Genomic DNA, 13,508 nt, shown 5'->3' with positions numbered 1-13,508 from the left:
ATAAACAATCTATATTTTAAAAACCAGTTTTACCTTATAATAAAGAAAAATAATTTATAATTAAAAACACATATTTCAGTATGTAAATGTTTGGTCATGACTGCTGTAGGAGACCTAATGAAGTGGTCAGATATTTGCCTTTTCACATAAAATATGCCTAAATGCCACAGCCATAATGCTGTGTCTTATACTGGTGTTTCAAAAATCACAAGGTATGATCCAAAATGGTGAACACTTTTTGGTAAAGTTCTGAATGAAACACAGTCCAATCTTCTCTAGATTATACAGTAGTTATATTTCTGGAGAATCTGCATATGTTAAAACTGTGCAAAAATACGTTGTGTTTATCTGAAAAATAGGTTCTAGATTCTGGTAATTTATAGTTTTTACCTACACGCATGTCCAGCAAGACATATGAAAGTCTGTGAAAACTTTTTTGATAGGCAGAACCATCCTGTGCCTTGCAGGATTTGTGGCACTCCTGGCTTCCATCCAACACCACCATTGTGACAAAAATACCTCCATAAAATTCCAGAATGACCCTGGGGGAGGTGGGGCAGTACTTAAAAGCCAATGAATTGACCACCCTTAAGTTCCCTCCCAACCCTGATAGTGCAGGCCTTTCTTCTTCCAGCTCTGATCCCTCCAGTGATGCTGCACGGGAAGATGGTTGACTCCCACTCACCTCTCCAGCCTCTTAGCACTCCCATTTTCCCTGCTTTCTCAACTTCAGCCCCACTTGCTGAACATGCTGTTCTGTAAACGTAGAATGCACTTCCCTTCCCATTTCCACCCTCTGTCTTGAGTGTTACTTGAAGTCTCAGGTCAAATCGCATTTCCTCTAGGAAGCAAGACTTCCCTGACCACCCAGAAAAAGGCAGGCCCCCCCAGTTATGTGCCATCACAGCACCCTGTACTTCTCAGTACTTGGCACATTTGTATGGATTTAATGGTGAGTTTTTTAAAAAGTATCTTGTTCAACAGCATTATCCTCAGCTAGAGCATAGGGCCTGACACAAAGGAAGCATGCAACAAACTATTTTTTTTAATATTTGGGTCCAAAGACTTCAACCCCAACTCTTAAGTGGAACCTCTCTTTATTTCTGTGCTACTAGAGGTAGGATATGTCTCATGCCTGGGATTATGACTCTGACCATTGCCAGGAGCCCTTCTCAGCCTTGCCCTGACCCTGATCATCACTGTTCCCCAAAATGAGCACTTTACATGGCTTATCTCATTCAGATAAGAAAATAGTCCCATGATTATCGGGCAGGGTGATAGCTGGGGATTACATTGGTCTTGGCAGTAAGTGCCGTTTCCACTTCTTCCTAGGCTCAGAAAGCAGACCTTTAGCTAGGAATGAGGGTTTGTCTGAAGAAATAGGAAGGAATTAGGAGGTTAGTTTCTCAGAAATACTGCCTCCAAATGTTGAATTATAAACCAGTAGCCTAATTTTACAGATAAGAAAATAAGGCCCCCTAAGTAACTGTGAAGTTCCTACTCCTAAGAGTGCTAGGACAGGTGCATGTCAAGCTACAAAAGCTCTATGGAAGGCCTGGAGAGGCAGATCACTCACTGTCTGTCAACCTCTGTCTTTCCCTTCCTATATGGTAACAGAATCTCTAAAAAGGCGAAGACAGTCCAGAAAAAATAACACACTTCCCAGCCCCCTTTAAAGTGTGGATATGTGACCAACTTCTGGCAAATAGGCTATAAGAAAAATCAATGCTGTGCCCTTAAAGAGAAGGGACATGCCCTCCTTGGCCCTGTGCCCATTAGCGGGATGGAATGCTGAAGGGGGGGGCGGGGGAGGTGAGCATCTTCAACCATGTGGATAAGGATGTGCCCCTGGGAATGACAGAGCAGCCAGAAGGAGGAGTCATGGAGCTGCTATATCAGCCCTAGACTGCTTACCTTCAGATGATATATGAATGTGATATAAGCTTTCATCATGATTAAACCACATTGATTTGGGTTATTCAAATTAATACCCAAGCCCACATCCTAACTAATACCCCTAGGAATGAGGGATTATGGAAAACATCACTTTTTTTTTTTTTTTTTTTTTACTAATAGCTTGCTTATTTGTGTCTAGGAAGAACCCTGAGTAGTATTCTCCACAGAGCAAAATCAGGTATCAGATAGTTCCCCCAAATTTGAAGGATATTGGTCCCCAGAATAACAGAGTGGTACCAGGTCTCAAACCCACAGAACTCCCAAGGGAATTCAATTATCAGCCCTGATGCTGAAGTTCTCTAGAAGAAGAATCCCAACCCTCATATTGCCATAAAAAGCCTTCTAAAAAAGTGCTGCCTTTAGAAGATTACAATCACCAGGCACACAGGAGTCAAAAGTCTCAGGAAATAAGCGAATCCACTGCAGTGTGTTTACAGTGCTGTCAAAGGACGCGACTACAGGAGAAAATAGGGAACACCGTGGCGCTGTCCAAGGTTCTAGCTCTGCCTCATCTGCGTGTTTACCAAGCTCTCCAAGGTTCTGGGTCTGACCTCAAAACCTACACTCTCCGACTTGGTGATGGTCCGCTCTGACTAAATTTTAACCTTGATCTCCAGACACTTGTCTCATTCTAGTTTTTTTTAATTCAGCTGGCCAGAACCTGACACATGTTACCTAGTGCTGCAGCTCCTGTTTCTCTCTGCCTATCACTCTGCTTCAAAACCTAGAGAATGCCAAGGATGACAATTCACTGTGGACCCAAATGGCTTCAGGGAGGCTCTTCTAGGAACTTTTCTTACACCTTAAAGATTTCTAATAATTATAAGTTATCTTTGAAAAGTTAAAAAGACAAGGATTACATTTTTCTTGTTGGTAAGAATAAATTACCTCAACACAATTTAAACATGATAAAAGTCCACAGTCTAAACACAATTTAAGCATAATAAAAGTGTAATAAAATTGGAAACTCCCTATGTTCCAATGACTTTATTCAGCCACCTTAAAACTCTCTTCCTGAGTTACCTTGTATGCAAGTGACCTGAACCACGAAAACATCTTTCATCTGAACTGCACTTTATTAGCTAGTAAACCTCTCATGTTTATTATGTAATTGTTTCTTCACATCATCCTGAAGAAGGTGCAGCAGGTATAATTATAGCCATTTTATAGACAAGGAAAAACAAAGCTTCCAGGTTACAGGCTTTGTAGAACATAGGGTATGGTAGGGGAGACAAGCTTTAAGTAACCAGCGCCTGAATAAAAATATCATTGTAAACTGTTATTCGTGTGAAGATAAAGAGCACCTGAGAAGTGCAAGGTGAGTTTTGAGTTCACACAGAACTATCTGGCACAGCTACAAAAAGAGCCAAAAGAGGTGTCCCAAGGGATGTGACATGGTACCAGAGGCATATGCTCTATTTTCCCATCAATCTGATGGGTTTCATTGTTCCCAAACTGTAAAACGAGGATAAACATAGTGCTAAACTCAGTCATGAAAATTTAAATTCAGACAGACAGTTGTCCACCAAAATTCTTTCCCTTTCCAAAGCTTTTAGACACGTGGAATTAGATGGTAGCCATGGATTGAAGCTGAGGCTGCTAGTTGCCCACATGAACATCCTTTCTCCCCCTCCTCCTCAGTAGCAGAATTCCGTTTATTTGATGTAGCACACTGCCACTCAGCTAAGACACCTCCCAGTGACCTTAGAAGCCTGGTAGCATAGCCATTTGACTAAGTTTTTGACAAAAGCATTTAACTGGAAGCATCCTGTGGCACTTACAGAAAGTCTTCTTAACAGCAGTGTTGGGGGCCAGCCCGGTGGTGCAGGTGGTTAAGTGCACACGCTCCGCAGCGGCGGCCCGGAGTTCACCGGTTCGGATCCCGGGCGTGCACTGATACAGCGCTTGGCAAGCCATGCTGTGGTGGCGTCCCATATAAAGTGGAGGAAGATGGGCATGGATGCTAGTCCAGGGCCAGTCTTCCTCAGCAAAAACAGGAGGGTTGGCAGATGTTAGCTCAGGGCCAATCTTCCTCACAAAAAAAAAAAAAAGCAGTGTACCTTTTTTCCCTTCCTCCACACTGCTGAGTGGAACAAATACTTGACGGAGTGCTAGCAGCCATCTTGGACCATGAGGGTAATAACCCAACTGATAGCCAAGTGGTAATCTGGAAGGAGACTGGGTCACTGCTGACACTGTACAACTACCTTAGCCCTGGGATGCCTATGTCCTAAGACTTCTTTTATGAGATAAATTTGCCTTGTATTAGAGTCTCTTGTTTTGGGGTTTTCTGTTATATACAGGTTAACCTAATTAACTGTTAGTAGGCTAACAGCCACTCAAAAATATCAGGTCCTAATCCCTGGAACCTGTGAATGCTACCTTAAGATGGCAAAATTTTGCAGATGTGGTTAAAGGTTTTGAGATGGGATTATCTGAGTAGATCCTCATGTCATCGCAAGTGTCCTTATGAGAGAAGCAGAGGGAGATTAGACACACAGAAAAGGTGAGGTGAAGACAGAAGCAGAAATTAGAGTGACATGGCTACAAGCTAAGGAATGCTGGCAGCTACCAGAAGCTGGAAGAGACAAGGCACGGATTCTGCCCTGGAGCCTCCTGAGGGGGTGTGGCCCTGCCCACACCTTGAACTCAGCCCAGGGAAACTGATTTCAGGCTTCTGGCCTCCAGAACTGAAAGAATAAACTTCTGTTTTAAGCCACCAAGTGTGTAATAATTTGTCACAGAGCCACAGGAAACTAAGATACTAACCATTAACTGATTCAAGGACAGTTACTTGGAAGGGGCTTCCTGACAGTGGCAGTAGCGTCAGGGACCATGGATGCTAACTACTCAATAAAAAAGTCCAGGAAAATGAAAATGATTAAACGTCACTCAGCTATCCCGTTTCAAAGCTGAAAAACCTCATAAGACAGTCTGTATTAGACATGTCATACTGTTGTATCTCAACCTATGCTTTCCCTCACGCCGCCTGTTCCCCACACACCTACCTGTGAAGTCAGGCAGTCTCCCCTTATCTTGACTTGATCCTGATAATTCTCCTCCACCCCTAAGGAGCATAGTCAGTCTCCTCAAACCACCCCACACTTCTGTTACTGAGACACAGTTGTCAGACCTTACCTCTGATTTCTGTAGGGCAATACTGTGATGGCTAGAACACGGGCTCTGAAACCAGTCTGCCTGCATTTGAATCCCTACTCTACTTCCCACGTCCTTGGGAAACCTAATTTGTTTCCTCAACTGTAACATGAGGCTGATTACAGCACCTACTTCATATAGTGGTTGTATTGAGTGTGTGCAGTGATTAGGAAACTGCCCAGCATACAGTGAGTGACAAAAAATATTACCGCTGTGACGACCATTTATTAAAAGGCAGCTGATGCAGCAACATGTGGAACTAAGTCCCTGACTTTGGCTACTCTAGCCAGTTTTGGAGGGGTTTTCTCCTGAGTGACTTTTAGATTTTCTGCCCTCAAAATGATCCCTCTAGAAATAACTCAAATGCCCATCAACAGTAGGCAATAAATTGTGGCATATTCATGTAATAGAATACCATGCAGCAATGAGCATTAATCTATGCTGATGATTTCATTTACGTAAAAATCTGTGGTGATAGAATTTAGAATAGAGGTTACGAAAAGAGAAGTAATGACTGCAGTGGAGTAGAGAGACTTATGGGGTGCTGGTGTGTTCTATTTCCTGATCTTGGTGCTGACAATAAGGCTATGTTCTCTGTAAAAATTCATGTTGTACAACTATGACTTGTGCATTTTTCTATGTATATTACACTTTAATAAAAAAGTTTACTTAAAAATCAATCCCCCAGCCTGTTATTCATTGATTAGTCCAAGCACAAGATACAACTGCTCATCCAACTGCTGGCAAGTAAGAAGAGGTGGTGAAGCCACCAAGGTGCTAGACTTCACGGAGCAAGTAAAGTCTGGAATTAGGAAGGGTGACTGCCACAATGATTGGCAGCAGAAAGGCACATGGGAGACAAAGGGTGCATCCATCATCCAAAGGGCCAGCTGTTTTCCTATTGAGACATCTCTGCACTCTCTCTTAAGAGAACCAGAAGCATTTCCTTGACCCACTAACCAGATCAAAGGGCAGGGTGGGCATGCTATTCTAGACATTAAACTGGTAAATGCTAAGCTTTAAAAGCTACAGTACGCTGGTATTTCCCCATTTAATGTCTAGAATAGCATTCATTCCAAACAAAAACTGAGTCAACAGAAAATGAAAGCTTTAAGAGTGATGGCTTTTGGTTTCATAGTTGAGACTTTTCTTGAGAATAGACAGACTGATGCAGATATACTAACACAAACTTTTGTTCTATCCACTGGCATTCTGATGTAGCCTGGGCTCAAGTGTTACAAGGGCTTTCCCATTCTCTTCACAATCATGGGGTTTAGGGACTGCCAGGACTATAGCTAAAGACTTTCCCACATATCATACACACAAAACATTTCTCCTTCATCAGGTTTGTTATCTGTGAAGACTTGTAAAATAACTGTTACACTGATAAGGCTCTATATAAGTCAAGATTCTGTTCCAAGGAAAGAAAACCTAACTTGAACTTGCTTGAGTAAACAAAACAAAACAAAACCAAAAGTAGAATTTATTGGTTACTGGAATTCTAAAACCCAGATGTATTTTTAGCTTCAGATATGGTTTAAAGTGATTGTTCAAGCAGAATCTTTAGGTTTGATTGTCCTCCAACTCTGCTCCCTCTTTTGCTGTGCTGTTCTCAGCCTCCACAAGAATGCAGGAGTTCCTCTCAATTTTCAGACCAAGTGAAAAAGAGTATTTCTTCCTGTTAACTCTTGCCAAGTCTTGGGACTCTAAATGGACCATCCTGGGTCACCTACTGACACCTGAACCAACAGCAATGGCTTGGGGGAAGGAATCTGCAGCTGAGCCAGGCCTGTGTCACACATTCCACTCCCAAGCAGGAGATGGAATCCAAGAGGAAATTTAGTGTACTATTACCAGTAAAAGGGGGTAAAAAATTCCGGGAGCCCAAAACGACAAATGTCCAGCATAGGCTTCTCTCCAGGGTGGACATGATCTAGCTGGGAAGAAGTCCTAAAGGTTTTTTCATACCTGACACACTCATAGGGTTTCTCTCCAACATGGATTCTTTGATGCTGAAGAAGATTTCTTTTGCTCGTGAAGACTTTTCCACACTTATCACATACATAGGAAGACTCCTGAATATGGATTCTTAGATGCCTTTTCAATTGTTCCTGAGCACTAAAAGCTTTTCCACAATCTACACAGTCAAAGGGTTTCTCCTTACTGTGGACTCTCTGGTGCCGAGTTAGTTTTGTATGAAAATTGAAGGCTTGCCCACATATTTTACAAGAATAAGGCTTTTCCCCTGTGTGAATACGCTGATGTTGGCTAAGATGGGAATTCCTTCTGAAGCTTTTGCCACACTCATTACATTCATAGGGTTTCTCTCCAGTGTGGATTTTCTGATGTCGAAGTAGTGGTGAATTACGAACAAAAGCCTTTCCACACTCGTTACACTCATAAGGTTTCTCCCCAGTGTGGACTCTCTGATGTATAACAAATTCAGAACTACTGGTGAAACTATTTCCACACTGCTTGCAGAGATAGGGTCTGTCCCCACTGTGGATTCTCTGATGCCTGATCAGGTTTGCATTATCATTAAAGGCTCTCCCACATTCCTCACACTGATAGGGTTTCTCTCCAGTGTGGATTCTCTGATGCCGAATTAACGAAGAATTGCCATTAAAGGCTTTTCCACACTCACTACACTCAAAAGGTTTTTCCCCAGTGTGGATTCTCTGGTGTCTAATATAGTAAGAAAAATAGCCGAAGCATCTCCCACACTCCTCACATCTGAAGGGTATCCTATCACAGTGGATTCTTGGAGCCCTTCCTCTAATATTTTTCACTATGGGGATTTCCTGGTGCTTCTCCAGTTTACATGTTTCTAGGAAGTTGGTTCTCTGAAGAACACTCTTCTGTGGACCACGTGACAACATCATGTCTCTTTCTTCAGAAATTCCCTGTGTTGATGTTGACTCATTGTCAATGTCGGTCTCAGCATCTGACATAATAGAATACACAAATGTCGCTTAAGAATTATACTGGAAACAAAAGAGCATCCAAATTACAGGGCTTTTAGAGATTACTATTACAACCTCCACATCAGGCTGCTAGCAAGACAAGGCTATTAAAATGAAAGTGCCAAATATCACAGGCAGAGAACAGTCAAGGAGGAACAGGGTATCAGTACACATCACACATCAGATTGCTTCCTAAGCTTTTCCAGACTCTGTATTTGAATAACTTCTCCCTGGTATGTTCTAGTATCTTTTGATCCTATGGTATTTACAGGCCTACAAAATACAAAGAAGGCAAGGCTCTAAGAGCAAGTAGTGACATCGGGGCTGGCAAGACTCAGAGTCTGAAAGTAAAACAGAAAAGAGTCAGAATGCAAGGCTATGAATGAATTGCTGTTCTTTTTAAAATTCATACCCTGCAGATGTCCCAAAGACTGGAGACACTGAGCATTAGGAGCACTCACTAGGCTGTGGCAAGACAGAGAGAAAAGAAACACAGAAACACTTAGAGGACCTCACACCCAGAGGTTCTTAACTGCAGGTCCACAGATGACAAGTGAACACCCTAAAACTGTTGGCAATTGCTGTCTTGTCATCAGACTCTCCAAAAAGTCTGAACCTCAAACATGCAGAAACTACTGTCCTAGACTCTCTGCCTGTTTGGAAAGCGAAGAACACAGCTTACTTAGATACACCAAGACTGCGGAGTATTCCTTCTCATTTTAGCAAAAAGGAGACAGTCACCTGGAAAACGGCATTTGTATTCCTAAAGACTGGATGACATTCATGTGTGTGGTGATGGGTTGTAATTAGTACTTTGGTGGTGAACATGATGTAATCTATGCAGAAACAGAAGTATAATGATGTACACCTGAAATTTTTACAATGTTATAAATCAATGTTACTGCAATAAACAAAAAATTAAAAAACAAACAAACAAACAAACAAAAGACTGGATGACATTTTACCTAAGTTAAAGTCTATCCATTTTATACAAAATGTTGGACTAATTTTGTTTTAACATTAATTTGGGTTATCAGGGACTCATCTGCTAGTTAATCAAGTTCATCCTTTGTGAGTTAAATGAGTGAGGGCCCTCAGGAGGAAAGCAGAGATCTGAGATTGGAGTTAACCAATAGTCTGAAAGAGCGATCAAGACAATTGAGAACCTAGTGGTCTGTTCTCTCACTCCCTGCCTCTTTCTTACTACTAGGGTGCTCATTGTTATAAAATCAGGACTGAACAATCACTAACAAAAACACTCCTATTTTCCCTTCCCCATACTCAGCCATTCATCTTGATCTGTATCCCCACAGCAGTTCTTCCAAGCAACCCCCACCTTCCTAGTTCTCCAAGTCATCATCACCTCCTTCCTGCTGAAAGAATAAAGCTGCCCAGAGGCAGTGCCCTCAACTTCCTTCCCGTCCATGTCCACATCCTCTCATCCCAAGCCGCCCTCCACACCTCACACTTCCCAACATCCCGAATGCCATCTCCTCCTTTCCCCTGACATACTGCTCTATTAGCTATATCATTCCTTTTCTGCATCTTCAACCTCCTTCTTTAGATCCTCAATCCACTGGGGCTTAACAATCATCCTTTCACACCCCATTTTTTCTTATAGTAGTGTTTTTCAAACATCAGTTGTGAAACTGACAGTGTGTAACTGCAAAGAATTTTTAAAATGAAATACAGTAGTCTATATTAGAATAGAACAGAATAGGATTCACATACATTGTAATGCCAAGGGCAAAGTCTGTTTTCTGATGCTCCACTTTCAGAGTACATATGAATATACAGTGTTTGGGTGCAAAATGTAATACTTCCTGAGGCTCATAATCAAAAAGAGTTTGAAAAACATTTGCTACTGTTTACTATATTTTCTTCCATTTCTTTTTTTTTTTTATGAGGAGGACCAGCCCTGAGCTAACATCCAATGCCAATCCTCCTCTTTTTTGCTGAGGAAGACTGGCCCTGGGCTAACATCCATGCCCATCTTCCTCTACTTTATATGGGATGCCCCAATAGCACAGCTTAACAAGCGGTGCGTCAGTGCATGCTTGGGATCCAAACCCGCAAACCCCGGGCCGCTGCAGCGGAGCGCGAGCACTTAACCCCTTGCACCACCGGGCCAGCCCCTCTTTCATTTCTAAACTTACCAAAATATGAGGCTGAAGTGCTGTCTCAATTTTGTCATCTCTCCTTTATTCCCTCTCTGCAAACCATCTACCCTGGCTTCAGTTTCCCTGTTCCCTCCTCTACCTGTCTACTTTCTCTTCCCTCTCTCACTAAAATTAAATATCACTTAATATTTAAGTTCAGCCTTCATTTTTTCTCTCTAGGGGTCATTTCAGCTGAAACTCTGGTAGAGGACACTTGCATCTCTACTTGTAGACCTGACATTTATCTCAGACTCTATACTTGCCTTCTCAATGGCCTGCACTAGCCATCCATTTTCATATTCTAAAGGAACCTCAGACTCTGTGCTCAGATCTGAATTCGTATGAATTTGAAAAGCTCCTCCTATGTCATGACTTCCCAATGTTATCTGACTCAACTCGCCCCTTTTATGGCTGATTTTGGTGACATCTGGTCAATCCAAGCACGAAACACTCATTCTCGTTCCATGTTTGCAGTACCACCATCCTCTATTCAATTCACTCCCTCATTCACAAGTCAATGCCTGATATATAGTAACAGTTTAACAGAACTTGATGCCTTCGATTTCCTTCAGGCCGATCAAACGACGTACCATGTTGAGTTAATATTTCACAAACACAGACAACTATGGGCCTACGTCACTGTGGCAAGGGCCACTGCTCTTGCTCCACGCTGTTTTGCCTGCTCTTTCATCTCTGGTTCCCACGCTGTAAGTTCTTTAGGATAGAGCCCTCAGGTCCACCACAAACTCTGCATTCTAGATTTTCCACACGAGACTGGGTGGGTAAGACGTACCAACTATATTCATCTACACTGCTGGCTAAGTTAAGGGGGGTCAGGGCACACCGCAGACTCTGCCAGCCGCAGAGTCTAGAAGTCAAGAACAGGAAGCCTTGCTTAGGATTTGAGTCCAAAGCCTCATGCTCTTGCACTGCTTACCAGAAAAGACAGAATAATACTTCCAGATGAGCTCCAGAAACATCCATTTTTAAATATGCTTTCCAGGTGATTCTCCTCCAGATTAAACTGCAAAGTTTTTCACAATGATTTATTGGATCCTCTACTCCCTTCCTCAGGCCATAAAAATCTCCTTCTTTTTCTCCACATGAAATCCATTGTAATCTGTCAAATTTGGAACATGTGGCCTGCCACCGAAGGAGCGTTACTTGAGCTTCTACATAGAATTCCGCTCAGCCCTCCTTCTGCCGTGCTCCCACAGACCAACAACAGCACTTAACACGTGTTTGTTTTTTTTTTTAGCTCTTTACATCTGTCTCCATAACTTGTATCTTTCAGAGCTTCTTCAATAAAGCTTGGCCCATGGCAAGTGCTAAAAAACTGCTCCTGAATAAATCCACCCCGCCCCAAGGAAGGAGGGCCACTGAGGCAGGCAATGCTGAAACTCAGAAAGGAGGGATGGATTCAAAAACTGCATATGAGATCTATTAAGATCTAATAAATCCGAGAAGAGTTAAAATTGGTGAGAAAGGTTTCATATTTTACCTATTAGGAGAAATCATCTCTTTTATTTAAACCCTTCCCAGCATCGTTCACTTTAAAATACACTGCTCTGTAAAGCTCTAGAGCTGCCAGTTCTAAACCTGCCTTGCTTACCTTTACAGATGTCTATGGTCCTCTCTGCAGGTGGGTCATCCTGTGCCTCCAAGCCCCAAGGCAGATCCCCTCCCTCCACAAGTGAGATCAGGGCAGGTTTGGGAATTGGGTATCCTGAAAAGGGGCGAGAAAATGGCACCTTTCAGCCCTAGTCTGCTGGGTCAGAAGAAGGAAAACCCCAAGTGCCTCAGTAAGAATAAGATCTACAGAAGAGAGCTCAGGACTGCAGAAAGCCAAGGAAATTTTGATGAAGAAGAAACTGAGCATTTGTGACCTTTTCCTACTTAAGAGGAGGTCAGTTTGTAAGATCCTGCAAGACATGTGCAAACACACGGAAAGGGTCACACCCTTCCCTAGACAATGGGGGGATGGCAACAAGCTGAGAACTTAGTTCTGGCAAAAGAAACTACTTATTCCTTACTGTGCAGAGCCCTCAGGAGGATGAGACATACTCTTACCAGGGGACAGCAATACCCTACATTGGGACCAAATGACCCAAGACCCCTCCCTACCCAGCAAACTCTGAAGTGGGTCATTTGGCCTTGGCCCCGGAGCAGCGCACTGGAGGATACCAGAGAGAACCCCTCCTTCTCCACACTGCACCCCCAGCCTATAAGGAGAAAAGAAGAAAGGAGAGGGGAAAACATAGATCTGAGTCCCAGTAGGAAAATGGCCTTACCCAGGGATGTCAAGTTCCCATAATTCTCCAGCATCACACTTCTGTATAAGGCCCTCTGTGCAGGAGAAAGGCCAGACCATTCTGCCCGGGTGAAGCACACAGCCACGTCCTCGAAGGTCACCACCTTCTAAAACAAGAGGTTCCTGCTGCCCCAGAGCCAATACTCTGACTCAGGACCAGAGTGTGGGGCACAGGGAACAGTAGGAGGGAGGGGTCCTATTAGAGATGGCTAATGAGAAAAGGTGAAACAACTGGGTGTTAGATCATTAAACGACTATTTCTACAACCAAAAACCTGGAACTTCTCTCACTACCAGGAGAGCTTCCATTAAGACATAAAATTTACTGTTATGATACATGATAAAAACATTTCAAAAATGTTGGAAAGTCTCCCATTAATTAACCTTCCTAGAGAAAAATCTCTTTGATGTGGTAAATACTTTCAGTCTTTTATTGTTATACCTACAAGTGGACAATTAGCTTCAATCTGTCTAGATACCCATCATAGGTAGCATCTCAGGACCTACCTGCTCCCCCTTCACTGCCCCAGTGCCCAGCCAATCCATCGGCTCCCCACATGTGCTCCCTCTGCTCTAAAGCTCCAGGCCACAAAACAAGAACAGAGTCATGGTTTGCCCTGATGAGCCCATCTCATCCATCCCCTACCTGTCGCTTGAAGGGCTGTGCTGTCTGTGCTCAAGAACGGCCAGCAGAGGGAGCTAAGTGCTGCCTGGGGCAGTCTATTCTGCTTGCTGATGGGTATGCCTGGGAGAATATGCTTCTAGAATCACATTGCTGTGGGGTAGCTGTTTTAGATGCTTTTCTTTATACCTCTAAGACAACCTGTAATAGCTTCTGCCAACTAAGCCTCACGTTTTTTCAACAGCCACACTTTCCCCTCCCTGATAGCCCTAACTCGACCTTCCTAGGGAGCTCCAGCATCTGGTTTAGACCCTCTATTCACTCCTCAGACTTTGGTATCAA

At 43.0% G+C, this 13,508-nt stretch overlaps 1 protein-coding gene across 17 annotated transcripts in view; it reads right to left on the bottom strand.

The window, feature by feature from the left end:
- Window positions 1–6,558: 6,558 nt before the first annotated feature.
- Window positions 6,559–13,508, bottom strand: part of LOC131396173 (zinc finger protein 19-like) — a 24,700-nt gene continuing 17,750 nt past the window's right edge. For 12 of the 17 annotated variants that reach the window (XM_058528201.1, XM_058528199.1, XM_058528205.1 and 9 more), the window contains 3 exons: window positions 12,526–12,652; window positions 11,847–11,960; window positions 6,559–8,056 (listed from right to left, as the gene is read on the bottom strand). In XM_058528201.1, the coding sequence (XP_058384184.1) occupies window positions 6,963–8,056; window positions 11,847–11,960; window positions 12,526–12,652 (1,335 nt within the window). In that variant the 3' untranslated portion in view covers window positions 6,559–6,962. The other 5 variants (XM_058528209.1, XM_058528210.1, XM_058528211.1 and 2 more) reach the window with 4 other exon arrangements.

This window comes from Diceros bicornis, chromosome 32, assembly GCF_020826845.1.
Source record: "Diceros bicornis minor isolate mBicDic1 chromosome 32, mDicBic1.mat.cur, whole genome shotgun sequence".
Taxonomy (NCBI): Eukaryota; Metazoa; Chordata; class Mammalia; order Perissodactyla; family Rhinocerotidae; genus Diceros; species Diceros bicornis.
This window is presented reverse-complemented; position numbering and strand designations above follow the sequence as displayed.